The sequence below is a fragment of the Anser cygnoides genome, chromosome 26 (assembly GCF_040182565.1).
Source record: "Anser cygnoides isolate HZ-2024a breed goose chromosome 26, Taihu_goose_T2T_genome, whole genome shotgun sequence".
Classification (NCBI taxonomy): domain Eukaryota; kingdom Metazoa; phylum Chordata; class Aves; order Anseriformes; family Anatidae; genus Anser; species Anser cygnoides.
In genome coordinates this window covers 2,269,646-2,292,709 of record NC_089898.1, presented here as the reverse complement: position 1 = coordinate 2,292,709, position 23,064 = coordinate 2,269,646, and the positions used below count along the sequence as shown (strand labels likewise).

Sequence of the window (23,064 nt, the reverse complement as noted above, 5' to 3'; positions counted from 1 at the left end):
TCGCGGGGCAGAGATAAGAGCTCCTGGATCCTCGGCGGGACAAAGGCCCCTGATAACAGCCCCGCAATAAAACGCCGACACCCCCGGGGGGGGGCCCGGAGCGAGGCGTGTCCCCCCCCACCCTCCTCCACCAGCCCCCGCTGCCCCGCACAGACCAGACGCGGGCGTGGAGCAGGTATATATTATATTTATATAGAGATCTGCTTTAATACCTCAGAGCGGCCCTTCGAAGGCAGGGTGCGAAGCGGTGCCAGCCCCCTCTCCGGTGCCTGTGTGCTCAAGCGTCCCCACGTGCCCCGTGTCCCCCACGTCCCCTGTGTCCCCCGCGTCCCCGTGGGTGCCGGCGGTGACAGCGAGGGACCCCCCACGGCACGGCCAGGCCGAGACCCGACCCCGCTCATCGCACACCCAACCTGGCCGTGCCCCCCCAGGTGCCCCCAGCCCACCGAAGCAGCGGGGCCACCGGGGTGCCGCGGGTGCCCTCTGCTCCCCGCGGCGGCAGGGGACGCGGGTGGCAGCGGGGGCTCAGGATGGGGTGGGTGCGGGGGGGGCGCTGGGCCCCCCCGGGGTGCCCTGGTAGCGCAGGCGGGCGTGCTTCTCGCAGTACATCTCGTCGCCCACCCAGAAGTGTCCCCGCATCTTCAGGTTGAGGCCGCAGTCGGAGCAGGCGTAGCAGGCCGGGTGCCGGTAGCGACCCTCCTGGATCCTCACCGCTTGCGTCCTGGGGAGGTGGGGGGGGGGGGGGGCAGGTGGCTTGGGGTCACCCCACGACCCCCCCCGACCTCGTCCCGTCCGTCTGTCCATCCTCTCCCCCCGCCCCCGGCGCCCCCACTCACGCGATGCTGCTGCCGCACTTCTCGCACGTGTGCAGCTTCTGGACGCCGGCCACCGGCTTGCGGGCGCTGGGCGAGAGCCGGCTGGGGAAGGGGGCTGCGGGGCCGGCTGTGGGGACACGAAGCCATCGGGGTGCCGCTGCCAACCCCTTTCCCCCCCAAACCCCTCCCAGGCTCCCCATTTTCTCCCTGCGCCCCTCACCTCCGCCCTCGTCCTCCAGAGCCTCCTGCAGCAGGCGGAAGGTGCTGGATTGCCGCGGGGCCGCCCGCAGCTCCCGGTTCTCCTGCAGCATCTTGTACACCTCCGAGTCCTCCTCCAAGCGCCGCATGGCCGGCTCGGGGCCCGGGCTGGGGGAACGGCACCGTGGGGAAGGGACGGGGGGGGGCTCCGGGCACCCGAAATCGGCCGCGCTGCGCCCGCTGCCCGCACCTGCCCCAGCCTGCCCGAAAAACCTCCCACACCCCGACCTGCCTCGCAGGTGCGTTAACTCTTTGCAGGGCTCCCTCGGAGAGGTTGAACCCACGCCGGGGGGCGGGCTGGGGGCTTTCCTGCCTCCCTCCTGGCCAAAAAAACCTGCTCCGTACCTGTTGCGGGGGCCGGGGGAGGGCGAAGACGGGCGCTGCTCCCTGCCCGTCTCCCAGAGGTTTGGTGGCGATGGTGGCTGGGGGGAAGGAGGCAGGAGAGGCCCCGGGGAGCTGTTGCGGTGGCTCAGGCTTCCTGGCTCCTGGCACAGGGAGAGAGGGGCCGTGAGAGCACCGAGGGGGCCGGGGGGGTGCTGTAGGAGCCCTGCTCCAGCCCGTGCCCCCCCCGGCCCCAGGAGGGATGGAGGGAGGATGCCGTGCGGCTCAGCGCGGGGCTGCTCCCCGTGCCGTAACCCTATGCCTGCGCCCGTCCCCTCCCCGGCATCTGCTCCTGCTTAGCGGCGAGGCAGGAAAGGCAAAGCCCCGATAAGTGGAAGCCGATGTTCCCGACGTTCCCGGGAGCAGCCGCCACGCAGCTGCACACCCCGGCAGGAACCGCGGGGATGGGGACAAGGAACCCGCGCACGGCCCCGCTACCCCTGCCCGGACCCCGTGGGGACGGAGAGAGGCGGCACCGAGGCTCCGCAGGGCCACGGGAGGGTGAAGACGGAGCTAAAATTAGGCCCGGGTGGAGCTGGGCGCCTTGGCCTCATCCGAGCAGCCCAGCGCCAACCCGCCCTCGGGTGCAAGGCGAGGCAGGATCCGAGGGAGGCTTCGCCCCTCGCCGCCGCGTTGGGGTCCCGGCGCTTCCAGGGGCACCCCAGCAACGGGATGCTCTGCCCCAGCCACGTCGGGGTGGCTCCGGGGCAGGGAGGGACCCAGCGGGGCCGACACCAAAGCAAATAAAGAGCAGGGGGGGCAGGAGGGAGCGGGAGGGCTGCGGGAGCCAAGGGGCGGCCGGGGCCGCGGCCAAAGACAGCTGGAACGGGCGGCGCTCGGGGCCACCGCGCTTCCCGATTTGGGCTTGGAAAACATCCCCGGGACAGAGGGGAAGGGAAGGCAGAGAGGCAAAGCCTCCCGAAACCACATCGGGGAGGAGGGCTGGGGGGGCTGCGGGCACCCCGGGACCAGTCGGGGTGGCAGGGGAGACACCGCAGCCCCCCTCCGGGTACCCAGGCGGCACCCGGCACGCAGCGGGCAGGCAGGCACAGCCGGGGGCGCGCCGGGTCCCTGCCCTGCCAACCAACGCCCCGGCCCCCCCCAAGCCCTCCCCAAACTGGTTTGGCCTCCCCAGCCTCGGCGCTGCTGCCAAGAGGCCGGGTAGGAGCGAGGAAAACATCGCAGGGCGGCGCGCCGGTGCCCAGGGGGCTGGGGGTGCTGGCGAGCACCGGCGGTGGGGCCGACGCGGCCCCTGGGGCAGAGTGGGGCTGGGCAATAACACGGGGCACGGGGCTGCGAGGGGGCATGGGGGGTGCAGGGGGCAAAGATTTTGGGGTGTAAATGGGCATGGGTGGGGCTGGAAAATGCAGATTTGGGGTGTAAATGAGCACAGGGTGGGATGCAAAGGGCAAAGATTTGAGGGTGCGAAGGGGCACGGGGTGGTGCCGCAAATGGCAACGGTTTAGGGCTATAAAGAGCTAAGATTTGGGGCTGCAAAGAGCGGTGGTTTGGAGCTAGAAAGGGGCACGGGGTGGGGACGGAAAGGGCAATGGTTTGGAGCTGCAAAGAGCTGAGATTTGGGGCTGCAAAGAGCTAAGATTTGGGGTTGGAAAGAGCTGAGGTTTGGGATTGCAAATGGGCGCGGTGTGGGGCTGCAAGGGATGATGGCGTGGGGCTGCAGAGGGCCATGATTTGGGGCTGCAAAAGGCGATGGTTTGGGGCTGCAAAGCCTGCCAGCGCACAGATTCACCCCAAGCAACCTCCCAAGCACATTTTCCCTGCCCCCCCGAAGCCCCCCCCTGCCCCCCGGCTCCCCGCTCACCTGGGGCAGGCCGGGACGTGGCAGCTCCTCGGGCGCGCTGGGCAGGGGCTGGGAGCTGTGGGGAGAGCACGGGGCCATCAGGGGGGGGCCTGATCCTGGCTGGATCCTGCCCGCGTCCCCCATCCTCACCCGTGGCTGCCGAGCCCCAGCTCGCCCCGGCCATCGGCCAGCCTCGGGCTGGGGGAGATGGGGCTGACGGGCCGGGGGGCGAAGGGCGGGGGTCTCCAGGAGCCTTCCTCCCGCATCCTCACGGTGTCCTGGGGAGGGAAGGGGAGATGTCGAGAGCTGGAAGCGGCGCCGGGGGCGGGGGACACGGCGTGTGGGGACTGCTTGGGTCTCACCTGGAAGCGCGCGGCCAGCCTGTCCGGAGAGCTGTCCCCGTTGGTGTGGCTGGGAGAGGGCAGCGGGAGCCTGGGGGGGGGGGGCAGAGTGAGGGGTCCCGCACCTTCCCTGGGACCCCCCCACACACCCTGAAATAGTCACTTTAGGGCTGGCGAGCGCCCCGGGGGAGAGGTATGAGAGGAATGCCGCCGGGGTTGTGGCGTTTGGGTGGTGTCCAAAGCCCTCAGCACTTCCCCACCCTGCTTGAAGAGGGGCTGAGGACAGGGCAAGAGAGGGGGGCACGTGGACGGGGAGCCCCCAAATGGGCCCGTGCCCCCCCCGCCCCGTCTCACCCCCCCGGGGCTGCGGTGAGAGGCAGCACCGGTCGGCCAGGTAACGGCTGCCAGGGCTGCCCGGCTTCGTTACCGCCTGACGCTTTAATTAGAGAGCCGCGACGGGCTCCCCGCGGGGATGGCGCAGCCCCGAGAGATGCCGGAGGGGAAAAACAACCCCAAACCCTGCAGGGAAACCGAGGCACGGCGCGGGGACGCTGCTCTGCGGGGACCCTTCCCGTCCCCGTCCCCTCGCCCACCTCTCCACCTGCAGCCGGAGCTGCCCGGGGCTCTGCTTGATCTTGTTCTGCGCCTCCACGTTGAGCATCTCGGCCGCGCTCTCCCCGTTGATGGAGACGATGACGTCCCCCGGGCGGAGGTCGCCGGCGGCCGCCTTCCCCTGCTCCATCACCTCCAAGGAGAAGGGGACACGGGGACAAACCCGCCGGGATCAGAGCCACCGGGGCAGCGGCTCTGCGCCCCTCGTGCGTCTCCATGGCCAAGGTCACGGCACTTGGGCGCACCGGGGCCATCCCCATCCCCAAATCCACCCCACCCACGGCACCCCATCCCCAAATCCCCCTTACCCAAAGCCTCCCCCTGTCCCTGGCCCTCCCAAAACAGCGCCAGCCCCCCCACGGGGTGCACAGGACATGGACAGACAGAACCCCCCGGCACCAGCCCAGCCCTTGTGGGGCCGGCGGCCGTTCCCACGGAGCGCCATCCCTCGAGGACGGCAAACAGGATCCGCTCCCCCAGCAGCCAGTCGGGCAGCCCGGCTCAGCACCCGCCCAGCACCCCGGCCCGGAGGGGGCTCCTACCTTGGAGACGGTGATGGGCTTCCCGAAATCTCTTCCCCCCGTGATGCGGAAGCCCCACGGGGCCGGGCCGGCCAAGGTCACGGTCACCGGCATGGCAGCGGGCGGCTCTGCGTGGACAGGGGGCTGCGGCGTCGGGAAATCTGGGGCGCTGAGGGGATGGGGCAGAGGGGAGCCCCCAGCCCCACACCGCAGGGGTCCCGGCAGCGGGGTGCTGGGCCCCGGCAGCGCCTTCCTTCCGGGGAGGGGACCCGCGCCTTCGCGCCGTCGCAGGGTGCCAGCAGCCGCCGCTTCCTCTCGCCGCCCCCCCTGGCCCCGGATGAAGCCGGTGGCTTCCTCCCCACCGCGGCACCGTGGGGACGAGGGGGTCCCCGGGCTGTGTGCTCACGGAACTGCGGGGTACGGGGGTCGGGGGATCAGTTCAGGAGTCAATCAGGGAATCTTGGAATCAGGGAATCATGGCACCACAGAACCACGGGATGGGTTTGGGTTGGAAGGGACCCATTCCCAACCTCCAACCCCAATCTCCCCTCTCTCGGTTCAAAGCCTTTACCCCGCGTCCTATCACTGCAATCCCCGATAAAGGTCGCCCCGGGGCCTCGTGCGAGGCAGGAAATCGGCGCCTTGGCAGCGAGGCCGGCGGGCGGCACAGCGCGGCAGGGCCAAGCCAGCGGGGTTTGGAGGGGAGGCTGCAGCCAGCTGGGGAAGGAGGCGCGAGCCCGGGCCCCGGGGGGACCCGTACCAAGTCCCCCGCCCTGCAGCCCAACGGGTGCTGGAGGATGCTGAGGGTGTCCCCCACGGGTGGCGTGGGGTCCCCGTGGTGTGTAGGGAGCGTGGCAGCCCTCGGTTTTGGTGGCATCAGCGGGAAGGGGCAGCCCCTGCCCTAAAGGCTGGGTCTGGCAGCCCCGCTCCCTGCCCCGCGGCGCAGCCCCGTCCCCGTCCCCTCGTCCCGAGGCAGCCCCGGGAGCTGGGCACCGCGTCCGCAACCACCGGGGAAGGCATTTTAAAAATCCCAGGCTCACAAAGAGGGGCTTGAGAGGCTGCCCGGAAGAATTTCCTGGGCTGGGCTTTGCAGCGGCGGGAGGAAACCCCAAACCCCCTCCCCAACCCCTGCCTGGGGCAGCATCCCCGGGCGGCGAGGCCGTGCCCGTCGCCCGTCTGCGCGCAGACCCCCGAGCCCCCCTCCGTCCCCTACACCCCAAACCCATCCCCTTCACCCCACATCCCCCCCACACCCCCCAAAACCACCCCATCACCCCCTCGCACGCCCCGCACCCCGCCGGCAGCCCCTGCGCACAGCGGTGCCTTTGTGGCCGCGGCGCCTGGCGGTGCCACCGCAGCGGGCCGGGGGTGACAGCGGGTGACAGGCGCTGCCAGGGGGACCGGGGGGGGGGTGGGGGGCAGCGGGACACACCTGCGGGACCGGCTGCCCGCAGCCCACCGCCGGGGGGAGAGGCGACAAAGCCCGGGGTACCCCCGGCACCAGCACCCCCGACGGGGACGGTGCCAGCGGGACCCCGACGGCTGCGCCGCAGCATCCCGGCGCCGGCTCCCCGCCGCCCCCCGACCCCTCTGCCCCCCGGTCCCGCTGTCCCCCACCCCTCAGCCCCCCGACCCCGCTATCCCCGACCCCTCTGCCCCCCGACCCCGCTGTCCCCGACCCCTCTGCCCCCCCCACCCCGCCGTCCCCGGCCCCTCCGCCCGGCTCCCCCCCGCCGCCCCCCGGTCCGGGCGCACTCACCGGCGGCGGCCGAGCCGGGGGCCCCGTGGGGCTGCGGAGCCGAGCGGGGCCCCGGTGGCGGCGCCGCCCCCTCGGAAGGGGCCGGCGGAGCCCGGCGGGGCCGGGCCGGGCCGGGAGGCGGCGGCTCCGCAGCGCCGTCTGGGGGCACGGCAGCCCCGACGGGGCGCACGGTGTGGGGCGGCGGGGGGAAGGGGGGGGCAGGAGGTGCCCGAGGACCCTGCCCCTTTTTTTTGGGGGGGGGGAGGCACTGCGGACCAACAGGGCGCTGCCCCGTGGGACTGTCACACCCCCCGCGGCATCAGGGATGTGCTGGGGCAGAGCCCCGAGAAGCACTGCAGCCCCCCCCGTACAGCCCCCTTGCACCACTGCAACCCCCCCATGCACCTTTACAGCCCCCCATGCACCTTTGCAGCCCCCCCATGCACCTTTACAGCCCCGCCATGAACCTTCACAGCCCCCCCATGCACCTTTACAGCCCCCCCCATGCACCTTTGCAGCCCCCCCATGCACCATTGCAAACCCCTCATGCACCTTTATAAACCCCCCCATGCACCGCTGCGACCCCCCTGCACCGTTGCAACCCCCCCCCACAATTGCAGCACCCCTCTGCACCGTTGCAACCCCCCCATGCACCACTGCAACCCCCCTGCACCTTTACAACCCCTTTGCACCATTGCAACCCCCCCCGCACCATTGCAGCCCCCCCATGCACCTTTGCAAGGCCTCTATCACACTGCCGCAAGTCCCACAAGAACATTAAAATCCCCCTACATGCACCATTGCAAGCCCACAAGCACCACGGCACACCCCGTGCACTGCTGCAAGTCCCACAAATACCATTAAAATCCCCCACAAACACCACTGCAACCCCACAAACACCACTGCAGCCCCACGAGCACCGTTGCAGCCCCACGAGCACCACTGCAACCCCACAGGCACCGTGGCATGCCCCGTGCACTGCTGCAAGTCCCGTAAGCACCATCAAAATCCCCCACAAACACCACGGCAGCCCCACGAGCACCGTTGCAGCCCCACATACCCCACTGCAGCCCCACGCAGCGTCACCCCTAACCCCACACGGCCACTCGCCGCCACGCAGCCCCACAGCCAGCCCCACGGGTCCCTGCCCCACACGTCCCCGTGGGCACCACCCCACCAGCTCCCTCCCGTCCCGGCGCCACCAGGCAGGGCCTCGGCTCGGGCTGAGCTGAGCTTTAATGACGGACAAGAAGCAAAGGCACACGTGGCACGGCCCCGGGCCGGCGTCTCGAGTCGCAGCCGTCACGGCCGGGCCGGGGACCCACCGGGGACCCCCCCCAGCACCATCCGGAGAGGGAAGGAGAGGCACGGCCACCGGGGCGGTGGGCGATAAGGCACCGGGCAGAGGCAAGGAGGGCGTCGGGTTAAGGCACCGGGTGGAGGATTGGTCCCTGTTAGAGGCACCCCATAGGGGCAGCAGGAGCTGGAGGCGCTTCGCGTCCCCGTGGGGCCGTGGCTCCTCCGCTCCGCGCCGCGGCTTCACACGGGCGCCACGTAATTGCCGGGGAAAGTGCCGAATTTCTGCGTCCTCCTGGAGACGCCTGGGGAGAAAGGCGAGGGGAGGGCGGTGAGGCCGGCGGCGGCCCCCCCCCCCCCAAACCCCGAGCCGTCCCCAGCCCGTCCCCGTCGGCCACGCACCCACGAACCAGCCGTCGTCGCACTGCTGCATGACGTCCACGCGGTCCCCTTCCTGCAGCTCCAGCTCGTCGGCGTTTTGGGGCCGGTACTGGTAGAGCGCCCGGTACCTGCGGGACGCCACGGTGAGGGGCTGCTCGCCCTGCGCGGGGACACCGGGCCCCTCCCGGCCCTACTTACGGGGTCCACTGGATTTCGGAGCCGTTGTAGGACGGGGCGGGTGCAGGGGGGGTGCTGGCGGGTGCCCCCACGGCTGGGCGCTGCGGGGGGAGAGAAGGGAGAGGTGTTATGGGGCAGCACCCCCAGTCCTAACAGGGTTATGGGGTGGGGATGGGGGCTGCAGTGGGGGCAACTCACCTGCTCGGGGGGCCAGGTGGGGGCTGGTGAGGGGCTTGGGGCCGGGGCTCCAGCACGGGGCAGCTTTGGGGAGGGGGGAAAGGCGAAACCGAGGTGGCGGGGTGAGGACGGGCACCCACTGGGATCACCGGGACCCCGATCTGTCACCCGCCGCGGGGTCCCGGGGGAGCCGGCGGGGAGCTGGGGGCCGCGGGGGCCGGGGGAGTGCTGCGGGGACGGGGACACGGCGGGGAGCCGGGGGCTGGCGGAGGCGGGCGAGGGTGGGAAGTCGTCGGCGGAGGCTTTGACCCTTGGCTCCTTCAGCACCTGCACGTAGGTGGCGGGGAAGATGCCCTGGCGGCTGGTGCCCGAGATGCGCCCCTCGTACCAGTTCTCGTCCACCCTGCGCACCAGGCAGACCCGCTCACCCTGCGGGGGTGGGAAGGGAGCGTGGGTTAGCCCGGCATGGCTCGGCACGGCCCGGCATAGCTTGGCACGGCTCGGCACGGCTCAGCACAGCCTGGCTTGGCACAGCTCGGTGCAGCTCGGCACGGCTCGGCACAGTTTGGCACAGCTCGGCATGGCTCAGCACGGCTCAGCACAGCTTGGCACGGCTTGGCACAGCTCGGTGCAGCTTGGCATGGCTTGGCACGGCTCAGCACAGCTTGGCATAGTTTGGCACAGCGCAGCACAGCTTGGCACGGCTTGGCACAGCTCGGCACAGCTTGGCATGGCTCGGCACGGCTCAGCACAGCTCAGCATGGCTCGGCATAGTTTGGCACAGCGCAGCACAGCTTGGCATGGCTCAGCTTGGCATGGCTCAGCACAGCTCGGCACGGCTTGGAATGGCTCAGCACAGCTCAGCATGGCTCAGCACTGCTCAGCACAGCTTGGCACGGCTCAGCACAGCTCAGCACGGCTCGGCATGGCTCAGCACAGCTCAGCATGGCTCAGCACTGCTCAGCACAGCTCAGCACGGCTCGGCATAGCTTGGCATGGCTCGGCACGGCTCAGCACAGCTCGGCATGGCTCGGCACGGCTTGGCACAACTCAGCACAACTCAGCACAGCCCGGCACGGCTCGGCGCAGCGGTACCTTGCGGAAGGAGAGCTCGACGGGCAGCTCCCCGCGGAAGTTGTAGAGCGCCAGGGCCTCGCCGTACTCCAGCACCTGGATGCTGGGCGCCTTGATGGGCTTGGGCACCTCGGTGGGGGGCAGCACCTGGAGCGGGGGCGCGGGGGAAATGATCAGCTCCGGGCTCCCCAAACCCGCCTGTCCCCCCGGCGGCCCCCTCCTCACCTCCACGTAGTTGGAGGGGAAGATGCCCACGCGTCCGTGGTGCTCGCCCTCCAGCCAGTTCCTGTCCACCTCCTTGTGGATGTAGACGATGTCCCCCTTCTGCAGCGTCAGCTCCCTGCGAGCGCCAGCGCTCAGGGACACCGGCCCCGGGGGGGGCAGAGGGCGGCCGGCCCCCCCAGCATCCCACTCTGGTCCCCGTCCACCACCCAAGGGATTTTGGGGACACGGGGACGCCGTCACTTACTTGGGTGACTCAGCTTGGAAGTCGAACTTGAGGCGGGCAGCTTTCATCTGGGGGGAGACAGGGTTAAGGGGGGGGGGGGGGCCCTTCCCTGACCATCCCCGGCCCCCCAGGGACGGGACCAGCCTGGCCTCACCTTCTTCTCCTCCCTCTTTACAGCCTCTGCGGGGTCCCCAAAGTCCGACAGGCTGGGGAGGGTGCCGGGCCTGGGGTCTGCAAAGAGCGGGGTGACATTTGGGGGGGGTGTCACCGGGTGGGGGGGTCACCGGGTGGCAGGGCAGGGGTGCATGGGGTGCCCCAAATCTGGGCTCCTGAGGGGGGGGGGAGTCTCACCTCTGCTGGGGGCCGCGCGGCTCCGCTCCCCGGCCAGCCCCAGCCCCCCCCGCTCCATGCCGGGGCTGGCGGGCGGGTGGTGGGCGCCGGGGGGGCTCTGCAGCCGGCGGGGGGACAGCGGGCTCCTGTGGGTGACAGCGGGTGACGTGCCACCCAAACGCGCTCTGTCTTGGGGCGCAGCTTGGGGACAGACCCCCCCCCCCCCCCCCGGTATTGAACCCTGGGGTCCCGGTGCATGGGGGGGCGGGGGGGGGGCGGGCAGGATGGTGCAAAGTCTGCCAGAGCCGCCCCAGCCGCAGGGATACGGCAGCGTGGGGCAGGCGAGGCGCCTGGCTAATGGGTAACCCCGCTCCTGCCACGCGTAAAGAGCCCCAATCCCCCCCCCCCCGTGTGCCATCCGGAGGAGGGGACAGGCGGGGGGGGGGGCAGCCCAACACGCGCACCCCGCAGGGGTTAGGGTAGGCCCTACAAGAAGCGGAAGGTTTGTTCGTGTCCCTCCCGGAGACGTGGGGATGCCCCGGGGTGGCCACCCCAACCCCGGGAGCCGCTGTCACCGGCGTCCCCCTCCCCGCGGCGTGGGAAGCCAGCGCCCGTCACCTCCCCTGGGGCTGAGCCAAGCGCCAGGACACGGCGTCCCCGCACGGGCCGGACAGGGGAAAGGGTCAGCCTGGTTCCAGCCCCGTCCCACCCAGCGGGCAGCCAGCCCAGCCCAGCGCCGCTCCAGGCTCCGAGCTCCCCACCCGCGTCCGGCCGTGGGGAGGGCGCAGCCAGCAGCGCCACGGGGGGCTCGGGGTGGTGGCGGGAGGACGTGGGGACAAGCAGGACGTCAGGGTGGGCACCCCAAAGTAGCCAAATCTACCCAAAGGACGGCCCAGCCTGGTTCCCCCCCCCCCCCCCCACGCGTGGGGTCCCATCCCGTGGTGGTCCCACGCCCCGAGCAGGGCTGGGGTCTGCGGGGTTTGGGGCTGGGGGCGGGAGGGGGCGCGGGGAGCGGGCGGCCGTACTCACCGAGCCGCCGGAGAGGCCGGAGCGGGGGAGCGAGCGGTGGGAGCAGCCGCCGAGCTCTGCCGGAGAGGAGCGGGAGGGGGTGGGAGAGAAAAATTAATCATCCGAGAGGCCGAGTCTCCGCGGGAAGCGAGGGAGTCCAGCTCCGGCTGCGCAGAGCCAGCAGCCAGCCGGACGGCGCCGCCAGGCTGGGTCCTAGCGTCCACGGCCACGGCCACGGCCACGGCCACGTCCTGGCGGCCAGCCGTGCGCTCGTCCAGATGTGCGCACACCCGGCTGTGCACGCATCCTGCCGGGCGCGCGTCCGGCCGGGCGCGCATCCCGTTGGGCGAGCCACCGGGTGAAGTTGGGCGCGCGTGCGGCTGGGTGGGCACAGCTGGATGGGCGCACAGCTGGATGGGCACGCACACATCTGGATAGTCACACACCCATCTGGATGCACGCACACATCTGGACGCGCTCACATCGGGGTGCACACACAGCTGCCATCAGCCCCTGGGGGGACAGCAGGGGCCCCGGTACCTTGCGGGGCTGCTGGCGCGTCTCCATGGCCCTCATGTCCTTGTCCAGCTCCTCGCCGAGCTGCTCCAGCTCCTGCTGCAGCAGCACCTGCGTGGGCAGGACGCGGCTGCGGTGAGTGACACGGGCACCGCCCTGTGCCACCGGGACCCCCGCTGCCACCCCCCCAGCCACCCCCAGCCACCAGGGCAAGGGGCTCAGCCGCTTACCTCGATGGGCTGAGCTCGTGCTGGGGGCACCGCTGCTGGGGGCTGTAAAAGGGCATGGGGCTGTTACGTGTGGTGGACACCGCAGCGCCCGTGGGCACCCCACTGATGGGCTTTGTGCTGTGCCAGGGGGAATTTTCCCCCTTCCTACCTGCCCAGGCTGCTCCAGCACTGAGGATTTCCCCGGTTCGTAGTCAAAAATGCTGCCGGGCTCCGCGTCGGCACCGGGGTCACCCCACTGGGTCCTGCGGGGAGCCAGGGGGAGCTGAGCCCCCCTGTGCCATGCAGGCACCCTGCTGGGGACAGCGTCCCCGTGCCCCCATGGCGATGCCACCCCCGTGCCACCGCACTCACCAGTCCGTCCCGTTGGGCACACCGGGGCGCTCGGCCGGTGGCGGCCCTTTCCTGCGCGGCTCTGGTTTGGGGACAGAGACACCGTGGTGGGCCGGGGCTCCTGGGGGTCCCGGGGGTCCCCAGCCCTGTGGTGCCATCCCCAGGCAGCGCTTACCTGCGGGGCAGTGCTGGGCGTCCCAGTCTGGCTCTGTGGGGAAGGAGAAGGAGGTGAGGGGGCACCGTGCCGTGCCGCGCCGCGCCGTGCCACCGGCGGCACCGGGACTCACCGGGCAGCTTGCGGTGGATCTGCTGGAACATGCTGCGGTACCAGTCCCGGGGCCGGTCAACGCTCTGCGGGGACGGGGGGGGAGGTGAGGAGGGGTCCCTGGGGGGGCAGAGCCCGGCCCCGCGTCCCCGACTCACCGACCGCGAGGCGATGGGCATGCCCGTCTCGTCCACCGGCCCGATGCCGTCGTACTTCACCCAGCGCCTCTCCCGCCGCTTGCTGTCCTTGGTCCACGTGGCCGACCAGCCCGGCGGCCGCGGGCCGCTGGGGGTGGGGTGTGGGGGCGCGGCAGCCCCCGGGCCCTGCATGGGGTCCTGAGTGGGTGCTGGGGTGCTGGGCGCCTTCGCCTCCTTGGCCGGCCAGGTCTGGTACCACTCGTTTGCTGGGGATGAGGCGATGGGGGCCGCTGCGACACCCGTGGGCGTCGCCGAGCAGCGCGTGGGGCAGCTGCTGGATCCCAAGGGGGCAGGGCAGGCGCCCCAGGGGTGCTCGGGGCAGGTACCTGCGGTTCTGGGGGCCGCTCGGACGTGCTCAGCTGGGGAGGGGTCGTGGAAGTCGAAATTCAGCGTGTTGGAGCCGCGGTGGCGGATGACGGGCACCTGCTGCACGAGGACGGGGCGAACGGGGGGGGGGGGGGGTTGAGGAGCAGCTCCCCAAATCCCCCCTCGACAGGCACAGGGGTCCCGCAGCCCCCGGCCCCGCTCACCCCCGTCACCACACGCTGCGCGGGCCCCCACAGCCCCGCCGGGGGGCAGAGGGGCACGTCCTCCGGGCTCAGAGCCAGGATAGGGCCCCCCCATGGCCGCGGGGCGCACGGACGCAGCCGCGGGGCTGCCCGTGCCCTGCGGGGAAAGCGGCTGTGCTCACGGCAGGTCCGTGCCCCCCAGCCCCCCTCGGGGCTCCCCCACTTGTTCTCCACGTGGGCATGGACGGATGCAGCCCCCCGGGCTTGGCATCAGCTTCAGGAAACCCCCACTCGAACCCACGTCCCCCCGCCACGGGACGGCCCCGTGCCCCCCCCCGGCTTTGCCAGCTCCACTCCGGGGCTCTGCCTGGGGGCCCCCAAAATCCCCGCCGGCCTTTTAAGGGAGAAAAGAAACCAGGGGAGGGACGGCGCGGTGGCCAAGTGGTGGCACATCGTCCCGGCATCCCGGTGCCGGCCACATCCCCGCCGTGCCGTGCCAGGAGCCGCTGGGCAAAGCGTGCCCGCCGGTGCCCTCGTGCCCGGGCATGTGGGGGCAGCGGGAGCGGGCGCAGCCTCCCGGGGCCGCGACGAAACAGAAAGTCGAAAGTATTTCCCCACCCTGCAGAGCAAACAGGGAGGGGAGGAGAAGCGGGAGGAGAAGCAGCAGGAGGAGAGCAGCAGCGGGAGGAGCGGGAACGGCGGCAGAGGCGCAGCTCATGAGTCACCGCCGCAGCGCGCTGCCAGGGCTGCAGCGCGGGGTGGGGGCGCCCCGGGATGGGACCCCCCGGTCCCCGTCACCCCCTTGTTCCCCCACCGTGGGATGGCTCCAGCACGAGGGGAGCCCTTTGGGGTGCTGTCAGCCGGGTGCAGGGCAGGGGACACCCGTGTCCTGCCCGCCCCATGCCCGGGAGCCCCCCGAGCATCACCACGCGCACCTGGGCACGGCAGGGCCGCGTTGTGCCCCTAACCCGTGGGACCCCTTGGTGTAGGGTCTTGGACACCTCGGGGGATCCTGGCACGGCCCCGACACCTCGCAGACCCCTCCTCAAAAAGCAAGCTGGCCGAGAAGCCCCTCCCTGGTGCGTTCTCGCCCCCAGCACCCCGCACCCCAGGTGTCACCTCCGTGGGACCCCCGGCTCCCCGATCCCACCACCACCAGCTCCGCACTGAGCACGCCCGCAATTAACGGGATTAACACCCCGGGAGAGATTCGCCCTAGGGCAAGCAAAGCCGGGTGCAGGCACCCACACCCCCTGCACCCCATCCAACCCCCGCGCGCCCCCCCTGCACCCCCCCCCCCCGGAGCCAGCTCTTACCTCCCGGGCTGGGGGCCCGCGGGCAGCGGGGCTGCGCATGGGGCCCGTGGAGCCCCGCGGGGCGCGGGACGGAGGCGGTGGGCGGCGGGGGGAGCGGGGAGAAGCAGGCAGGGGAGAGGAACGCGCGGCCCGAGATGTTTCGCCGCAAGCTCAGCGCTCAGCGGGTGGGTGGCGGGGAGAGGCCCCCCAAGCCCGCACCCCCCTGCGGCATCTCCAAGCCGCCCCCAACCCCCAAAGCAGCAGCAGCCCCCGGCCCCACGGTTGATCCCGCGGCGCCCGAGCTCTCCGGCGGGTGCCCGCGTGCCCTGGCCCCCCTGGGGCGCGTTCGTCCCCCCCACCCCCCCCAGCGCGCCCCGCTCTGGAGCAGGGCCGGCCCATTCAGAGTTTCCAGTGACATTTCCAGGAACGGGATCCAGGGAGCAGAGCCAAGAGGCTGAACTCATCCCACGCCCCGCGCACGCCTTCCCGCTGACGACACGGGGCCAGCCCGGCGCCGACGGCCCCCCGCTGCAGGCACCCCCCGGTGGGGTCCTCCCTGCTGGCCCGGGGGGCTTCTGGAGAGGGGTTTTGGGGCGAAAATCGCTTGGTGAGGGGGGAAGGAGTGGGGAGAGGGGCTCTGCGCTGCCCCACAACCCCACCACGGGGCGCACGGACAAAGCAATCCCCGTCCCCACTGCCGCCTGGTTTCCTACGGTGACCTCCTGTCCCTTTGGGGGGCCACAATCTGGGGACCCCCCCCGTTGGACGTCCCCCATTCCCTGGTGCCCCAGGGTGGGCGCGCGCCCCCCCGAACCCACCTCATCACCTCCGGGTGCGCCCCGGCCTCGGCCACTCTCGCCCGCCGCTCGCTTCCCGGTTTCGCCGCTCCCCAAAACTGCTGACAGCCCCGAAACCGGGCAGCCCCGGCCCTCCCCTGCCCCGTGCTCCTCACGTGAGCTCCGGCCTCCCCCGCCAGCAGCGGAGGCTCGCGGGAGGGAGGCTTTGGTGCCAGCCGTCCCCACCGAGAAGCTGCGGACGGGGACGAAGGCGCCAGCTGGGGCGGGCACGGCGCGGGGCACCCAAGGGACAAAGGTGACGGAGCGGGCGTGCTCCCCGCTCCCGGAGGCAGGAGGACACGGATCCCCACGGGGAAAGGAGGCCAGCCCCGTGAGCTGCGGGGAGGCAGCACGGGAGCAATTTGGGGGGGCAGCAATTTGGGGGGGGCATCAATTTGGGAGGCTGGCGGCACAGCCCGCGGTGCTGGGGACGGGGTTAAACCCCACAGCGGAGCCCCCAGCCCGTCCTCCGCCCCGGTCACCCCGCCACGTCCCCAGTGACATCTGGAGGTCACGGCCTCCGCTGGCGCTGCCCTCCACGGGCAGCAGAGCCCACCCTGGCCCCCCACCACCACCAGGGCTCCCTTTTGGGAACCGCCTCCCCCCCGGCGGCACCGCACTCACCTCGGCAGCCTCCGGGCAGCGTCCCCGTGCCGCCGGCCTCCCTCCCTCCCTCCCTCCCTCCGCCCTGCTCCCAGCACCAGCCTCCGCTCGCAGATAAATATTTAACGCGCAGCCCGGGCCAGGATTAACAAAGGGCGAGTGTTTCCTGTTTGCTCAGCGCGGCGATGCCAGGCGGGAGCGCGCCGCGAGGCCGGCGACGGCCACGGGACAGCGAGGCCGGAGGGGAGCCCCCCTCCCGGGGAGCGAGGCCGGAGGCTGCCCCCGTCGGGGGGTAAGGCTGGGGAGAAGGATGAGCGGGAGGCGGTCCTGGGATGCGGCCCTGGAAGGGGGTGCAGGCGAAAAAAGGGTGAGGGGGACGAGGCGGGGATGGGAGAGGCGTGGAGAGCACATGGGGAGGCAGCCTCGACGGCGGGAGGCAGGGCCTCCGCTCCTCCAAGGAGCTCTGGAGAGCGAGGAGGAGGATGTGGAGGGCAAAAACAGGAGTCAGCAGCCCGCCCTGACTGCACGAGGAACGTTATTTGGTTATTTACCCATCTCAAGGGGCGAGGAGAGGAGGCTGAGGGCTCTCCAACAAGGCGAGGCCAAGCACCGAGGCGCAGCGGCAGGGCCGGAGCCGTCGGCGCGACGCTGCCCTCACCCCGAGGCGACACCAAAAAGGGGCCCCCAAATCCCTCGTCCCCTCCCTCCCCAAGGCCAGGCAGGGCTGCCCCCAATAAACCACAGCGGAGCCGAGTGACGGTGTCAATTTTTAACTTTTTTTTTTTCTTTTTTTTTCTCCTTAAAGATGACTTCCGATTTACATTAAGACAGTTCTAACAAATTCATTCCTTGTTCACAAAAAAAAAAAAAAGAAATTATATTAAATAATTTCTGCCAATAAATAACATTTTCACCAGTAATTTTTTTTTTCCTTTAAACATAACTAAAAAAAGCAAGAAACAAAAAAAAATAAACAAACAACAACAAAAAAAATAAGGAGGCAGTCTCCAGGCAACGGGCGTTAAAAGATCCTTCAAGCATCGAGAACCCTAAAAAAAAAAATCACCGTCCCCCGCACCCAGCACGCGGCCCCCGCGGGGCTCCGGGTCCCACCCGGGGGGCGATGGCACGGCGGCGAGGGGTCCTCCCACCAAACCCCGCGCCCGACCCGGCGCTGCCTCCCCTCCTCGTTACATGCACCTTGCTCTAACATGCAAAAAAAAAAAACAAAACCCAGGCTGCGAGGCCACAGCCTGCGGAGGAGCGAGCGCGCCGCCCGCCCTTCCCCTCGTGCTCACGGCGGCGTGGTTTTTTTTTTTGGGGGGGCGGCCGGGGAGGGAGAGGGACGCGGGCAGGAGCTCCGAGATGAGGGCTCCTGGGACGTGCATAGCTCCGAGGCGCCGGCCACGGGTGGAAATTGGGTGGAAATTGGCTTTTTTTTTTTTGCTTTGCACGGGCTCAGCACCCCACCTCGCCAGCGGCTGCACCCCCAAAACGCGGCCGGGAGGGGAGGCTGCGCCCCGGCTGGATGCAAGGGGGGGGGGCAGAAGCGCTGCCCACCCCTCCCCGGCTGCTCCTCCGAGCTTAATGAGCGATAATCAAGGGGGGTGATTAGCACCCACGCGCCCCATCACGCTGCTCCTCACACCCCCCTCGGGGACTCGTGGCGAGGGGCCGGGGACCGGCCGCGTGTCGCCGGGCCGTATGGCATCCATACGTGCCACCAAACCCTGCCACCCCCACCGCCCCGGGAGAAGCACGAGGGATCCCCTCGTAGGGGGGGGGAACCGATGGCTGGGAAGAGCTGGAGCCCCCCCGAGGGGCCGCGTCCCCGTCCCAAAAGCTCCCAAAAGACTGCTGGCTGGGGCGAGATCCCAGCCTGGGTCAGAACAACATGCCCTAAAAACATGCACGGGCAGCACCTTTGCACGGTTTTGCGCTCTCAGAGGAAGATACCACACATCGGCTCACTGCGTTTTCGGAAAGGATGCCATAAAAAAAAAAAAAAAGGAAAAAAGAAAACGAAAGAAGAAAAAAAAAATAATAAAGAGATACTCACAGACAAAGGCAATTTGGCCCCACGCCTCGTATGGGGTTAGAGAAGCTTGCTCAAAACATCTCGCACTTTTTGCAAAGCAGTGGGCGTGTAAAAAAGGAAAAGGAAAGAAGTGGAGGCATGCGACTTGAAGTCTCGTGTGAAAACCCCAGCGGTCTGCTCGCGGGCACTGCTTCCTACGGAGCTGGCGTGAAGCTAACGTGATGCGCGGCTACGAGACCGGCTGCAAGCTTCCTGCGAAGCCGCCGCTCTCCTCCGCCGCGGGGATCGCGGCTCAGGGGCCAGAGCGCCAAGGGGAGGCCAGCGAGACCCCGAGGAGGGGCTGGCAAAGAGCCCCCCGCCGGAGGCACAGCCCGCTCACCCGCTGCCCGTGCTCGGGGGAAAAGCACAAGAGGCAGAGGAGCTGGAAGAGAAGTGAAAGCCGGCAGGGGACTCGCTCCCGAAAGCTGCTGCAGCTCGAGCGGCACGCGGGGAAGGGAGTGACCCAACGGCGTCCTGCAAAAACCCTTTCCCAACACTTGCTTCAGGTCAAAGTTTAAGCGAAAGAACGAGGCCCTGCTACCAGAGCCAAGCCTCTAAACCCTCTGCAAGGGTTTGCAAACCCTTCTCGTTCTCCCACAGCTCTCCTTTCGCCGAGGGGGGGCCTCCTCCAGCACAAACAGCCCCCCCCGAAACCTCTGCCCGGACCCCCTGGGTTCCTCTACCTACCACCAAACCCCCCCTGCACCGCAGCCGAGGGACGCGCTTCCTGCAAAGCCTCCCTGGCTAAGACGTCACATCCCTGCGCAGCAACGAGCAGCACCACGGCCCAGCCTTCCCCGAGCCCCCCTCGCCTTCCGAGCACCGCAGCGGGTGAAGGACCCCCAAAAAATTCACCTGCGGTGGCCGGGAGGGATTCTGGCTTTTTTGGGGGTGGGGGGGAGCGCGCCGCTGGCCCCGCGGTACGTGCTGGGGGCAGCAGAGGGGCCTTTCCACCCACGAGTCAAAAATCACCCTCTTTGCCCTTAAAAATTGAGGCCACGCACGTTTCCCGAAGATAATTCCTCTGCCGTGAATCAGAGGGTTCCCAACGGGACCGCAGCCACGCGGGGTCCCGAGGGCCGAGGCTCGGAAGGACGCGCCTGCCCTCCCCGCCCCCCGATCCTAACCAGAGGCTGCTTTCTGCTTTGGGCTCCGCTGGAATAAAACCGAATTACCGACGGGAAAGGTGCCCTGGCTGCTACGAGACCCCCCCGAGGCCTTCGAGCCGATCGAGAGCACGCACTGGGAGGTCACCTCCGAAGCACGGGGCCGGACCTGAGCCGCTCACCGCAGCACGCAACGCGCCTCCGCAGGGATCGCTGGCTCGAGCGGCGGACGCGGGTGGGCAAGAAGCCGAAGAAAACAACAGCAAACTCTGGGAAGAAGACAGCCGTGAACGAAAAAAAAAAAAAAGAGAAAGAAAAACCAAACCAACCCTATTTTAAAAGGACCTGCTTTGGAAAGCACAGGCTAACCGAGAATTGTACCAAAGGGGACGACCCGAGTTGCCTGGGACTGGTTTTGTTTCGGTTGAATCCCCCCGCCGAGGTTTGCCTCCCGCGGAGGAGAGGTCAGCTGTACAGCACAACGCTTGGGAATATGCGCTAGCAGTTAAGATTGGTTTCTAAATTAAAAAAAAAAAAAAAAGATGGACTTTCTTTTATATATCGAACATAAATAAAAAAATTACAAAATGGTCACCTTTCTTACAGAATGGATGCAAACTGGATTATGAACGTGCCTCCAGGTGAAGTTGGTTTCTCCCCTGCCCCCACCCCGCCCCAATAATAAATAAATAAAATTCATTAAGTTTTGGATCCTTTAGTGGTGCAGACCGGGCGCTCGGACCGTTACTGGGCTTTCTTCCCTGTGCCGTTCTTGTCCGCAGAGTTTGTTGAGGTTACCAAGTTCACCGGCCCGTCCGAGTGCATTGAATCTTTGCGCGGCGGCATGCGCTCGTTGATGCGATCGAGCCCTCGGGCTTCCTCGAAGCTGCGGATCTTGTGCTGGGGCGAAAATCCACGGATGGCTGCGGAGGGAAGGGGTGGAGAGAGGGGAGTTAAAAAGGACGAGGCGCGGATCCCCCTGGGGGGGAGCCCCGCAGCACACGGCAAGACGCACAGAGCACCGCCGGGGCGACGGAAAGCACGTGTCTGGGACCCTGGGTCGGGCATCGCCCAGTCCCCCAGTTTGGGACGCAAACTGGGCCAGCAGCACCGCCAGGGGGTCAAGCAGGGCCTGGCTCTGCTCCCTGGCGGCACCTCTTTTAGGAGAAGGAACTCCAAGACCAGACAAGTGCTCAACGGCCCCGGACGGCGAAATGTCAGGGAACTTTCAAAGCTGAAAAAACACGATGCTAAAAAAAACAAAAAAACCAAAAAAACAAAAACAAAAACCAACAAACACCAAACCAACGAAGACACCACCGCAAGGCTTTAACTCCAGCACAAACCACACGCTGCAAGACCACAGAAACAGTCCTCGGATCGCGAGCGCAGTGCTTCTTGCATGACCAGGAGGCACCCGGGCGACGAAATCCATCCCCCCCCCCGGGGGGCGGGCGTGCACCTGGGTCACCGCCACGAGGCAGAGCCCAGGACCCTCGCGGCGGTGACGCGGGCCAAATGCTCGACTTACAGAGCACGGAAGAAAAAGGGGTTTTGAGCCAAATCGTTCTGCGAGGACTTGGCTGGTTTGCAACCCAGCCGCAGATGCGTGGCCCCGTTCATCGGCGCTGAACGGAGCTACGGAGGAGAGAACCTCCCCGGGCAGAAAGCTGGCTAAGCCGTTATTTCCGCAAGAGCAGCGGGGGAAAAAATTGCTCCTCCACCCCGGGAGCATCTTGGCCCAACCCGGGGGAAGGCAAAAATTACATCGGCGACCCGCTCGACCCTAAGGATTTTGGCCAAGACGTGGTGGGATTGAGTTTTCCAGCGGGTGGGCTCAGCCACGAGGTCGCGGGACCCCGGCACCGAGGTCTCAAGACACCGGGGCACACGGGGGACAGGGTGGGCTCGGTGACTACGTGCACGAAGGCTAAAATAGCCCTGCCCCAGCCCGCTGCGTGCTTCGTGCCTCCCAGCAGAAGCCCGTCCTCCCTCCCTTCTGGTGATGCAAGAGTAAAAAGCGTCCACGAGGCCGACAAAGCTCGTTAAAATCAGCGCGCGCGCACACACACGGAGGTGATTCGAGTCTCTCGCCGGGTTCTAGCCATACCTTCCCGTGCCTCTACCGCTTCTACTGTGGCTGCAATACAGAAGAACAGTGGCATGCAAAAATGGGAGACAGAAAAAAAAAAAAAAAAGAGTGACAGTGAGTGATCCGACATCAGCGCCGCGGGTGCAGAGCCCGCAGCCACCCACCCCCGGTGGAGGCAGCCGAAACCGAGCGGCGGAGAAGGAAGGGGACAGGAGCTGGGGGGCAGAGAGGGGGCTCCCTCGGTGCCAGCACGGGGATAAGCCCCAGGGGAAGGAAGGCAGAAGCAGGGAGCTGGCCTGAATTACACCACCAAAACCCGGCCGATGCTTCAAATCCACTTGGGCTCTGTCTCAACCCCCCCGAAGTGCCCCCAAGCACCACGGCACCACCGAGCTGAGCAATATCCCCCTCTATCCCCCCTCGCCGGGGCTGCTGCAGGCTGAGGAGGTTTGGGTCGAGCCCCTGCCTCGACATCTGGGAGCAGGCGTTTCTTTTCCTTGACCAGATCCCCCCCTTTTCAGCCCCAAAATGCCGCCGGTTTGGCGCTGGCCGCAACGGAACAGCCACGTGGTCCTCGAGAGGCTGAAAAGGAGGAGGAGGAGGAAGGAAGCGGCAGCCCAACGTCTTTGCTCCAGATTTGGCAGCTTGCTTCGATTCAGCTGGTTCTGCCAGGCCGTGCCGCGGGAGGCTGGCAGCAGGGAAGGAGGGAGGGAAGGAGAGACCCTGACGCAGCTAACCGGAGGGATGTGCGGAACTGGGAGGGGAAAAAGAAAGGGGTCCCATGGGGAGAGGGGCAGGGAAGGGCGTGCTCGGGGCTGGAGCCCCCTCGAGCCCCTTTAGGTGTTGCAGAGACCCCAGGGCAGCTCAAGGCTGCAGCGCCTCGAGCCGAGCTGCGGCTTCCCACCGCCGTCCCCCCGCCTGCAGCGGGAGCGGGGCGACAAACCGTCGCGGCTGCTATAAAATAAGCGAGTTTCACACTCCTCTGCGGGCAAAGAAAGCCGGGAGTCTGGGAGCGACGCCGCATCCTCTCCGCCCCCACCTAGGAGAGGCACTGACACGTTCCTCCCTTGCAAACTATTTAATGGAGGCGATCCCGGAACAAGCGCTCTCCGGAGCCCTCAGGAAATCACCCAGCGCCGGTCGGAAGGGGGAAAGCGGGCTGCTTCGATGCCAGCATTCAAAGGCTGGCAGCAGGAAAGGATTAAAAACCTCCAGATTACAGGATTCCCTCCGGGGACACGTGTCGGTGCGATAACTCGCTCCCTGAGCGCCGGCCAGGCTCTCGGCACAGAGGGCTGGCGAGGGAGGGAGCAAAGAAAGCCAGCGAGCACAGAAAACCTCCCAAAGCAGCTCAGAACCACGGGGCCCGAAGAAGTCTTAATAGGAAACATCAGAGGCCCGGAGGGTCTGGATGCTTGGGCTAAACCTCAGCTTCCTCTGACGGGATGCAGGATTTCATTGGGTCCCGACCAGGAGGGGTTAGTTAACGAAGGACGAACGAGCAGGCGTGGTTTTTGTCGCTACGCTCAGATGTACGCTGTCACACAGCAGCAGCGGGCTGAAGCAGAGGGTGCTGATGAGGCAGGGTTAGAAGGGAAATGACTGATGATTGTTGCAGAAACATATATAAAAAAAAAAAAGAAACAGGCG

The 23,064-nt window shown here is 68.1% G+C and overlaps 3 protein-coding genes across 8 annotated transcripts in view; all 3 read right to left on the bottom strand.

Moving 5' to 3' along the window:
• Positions 1 to 167: 167 nt before the first annotated feature.
• Positions 168 to 6,579, bottom strand: PDLIM2 (PDZ and LIM domain 2). The gene is made up of 10 exons (XM_066983490.1): positions 6,489 to 6,579; positions 4,751 to 4,857; positions 4,190 to 4,341; positions 3,618 to 3,687; positions 3,406 to 3,533; positions 3,277 to 3,331; positions 1,419 to 1,558; positions 1,036 to 1,181; positions 837 to 942; positions 168 to 721 (listed from the first exon to the last, which is right to left on the bottom strand). Exons 2-10 carry the CDS (start codon positions 4,841 to 4,843, stop codon positions 526 to 528), a joined length of 1,086 nt encoding a protein of 361 aa, XP_066839591.1. The 5' UTR covers positions 4,844 to 4,857; positions 6,489 to 6,579; the 3' UTR covers positions 168 to 525.
• A 1,106-nt stretch (positions 6,580 to 7,685) lies between these two features.
• SORBS3 (sorbin and SH3 domain containing 3) lies at positions 7,686 to 15,058 on the bottom strand. 3 transcript variants are annotated; one of them, XM_066983358.1, is made up of 19 exons: positions 14,722 to 15,058; positions 13,223 to 13,322; positions 12,858 to 13,126; positions 12,722 to 12,785; positions 12,610 to 12,642; positions 12,456 to 12,516; positions 12,253 to 12,346; positions 12,105 to 12,146; positions 11,899 to 11,985; positions 11,380 to 11,435; positions 10,372 to 10,496; positions 10,175 to 10,251; positions 10,042 to 10,088; positions 9,798 to 9,912; positions 9,594 to 9,719; positions 8,520 to 8,927; positions 8,343 to 8,422; positions 8,166 to 8,272; positions 7,686 to 8,068 (listed from the first exon to the last, which is right to left on the bottom strand). In XM_066983358.1, exons 1-19 carry the CDS (start codon positions 14,758 to 14,760, stop codon positions 8,007 to 8,009), a joined length of 1,992 nt encoding a protein of 663 aa, XP_066839459.1. In that variant the 5' UTR covers positions 14,761 to 15,058; the 3' UTR covers positions 7,686 to 8,006. The 3 variants fall into 3 exon arrangements, with proteins under 3 accessions (XP_066839459.1, XP_066839460.1, XP_066839461.1); XM_066983359.1 differs by having other exon boundaries at positions 12,858 to 13,102; positions 14,722 to 15,055; XM_066983360.1 differs by lacking the exon at positions 14,722 to 15,058 and adding an exon at positions 13,773 to 14,003 and having other exon boundaries at positions 12,858 to 13,102.
• A 4,963-nt stretch (positions 15,059 to 20,021) lies between these two features.
• Positions 20,022 to 23,064, bottom strand: part of PPP3CC (protein phosphatase 3 catalytic subunit gamma) — a 28,275-nt gene continuing 25,232 nt past the window's right edge. For 2 of the 4 annotated variants that reach the window (XM_066983361.1, XM_066983362.1), the window contains 2 exons: positions 21,433 to 21,462; positions 20,022 to 20,245 (listed from right to left, as the gene is read on the bottom strand). In XM_066983361.1, the coding sequence (XP_066839462.1) occupies positions 20,067 to 20,245; positions 21,433 to 21,462 (209 nt within the window). In that variant the 3' untranslated portion in view covers positions 20,022 to 20,066. The remainder of the gene's footprint in view (positions 20,246 to 21,432; positions 21,463 to 23,064) is intronic. The other 2 variants (XM_066983363.1, XM_066983364.1) reach the window with 1 other exon arrangement.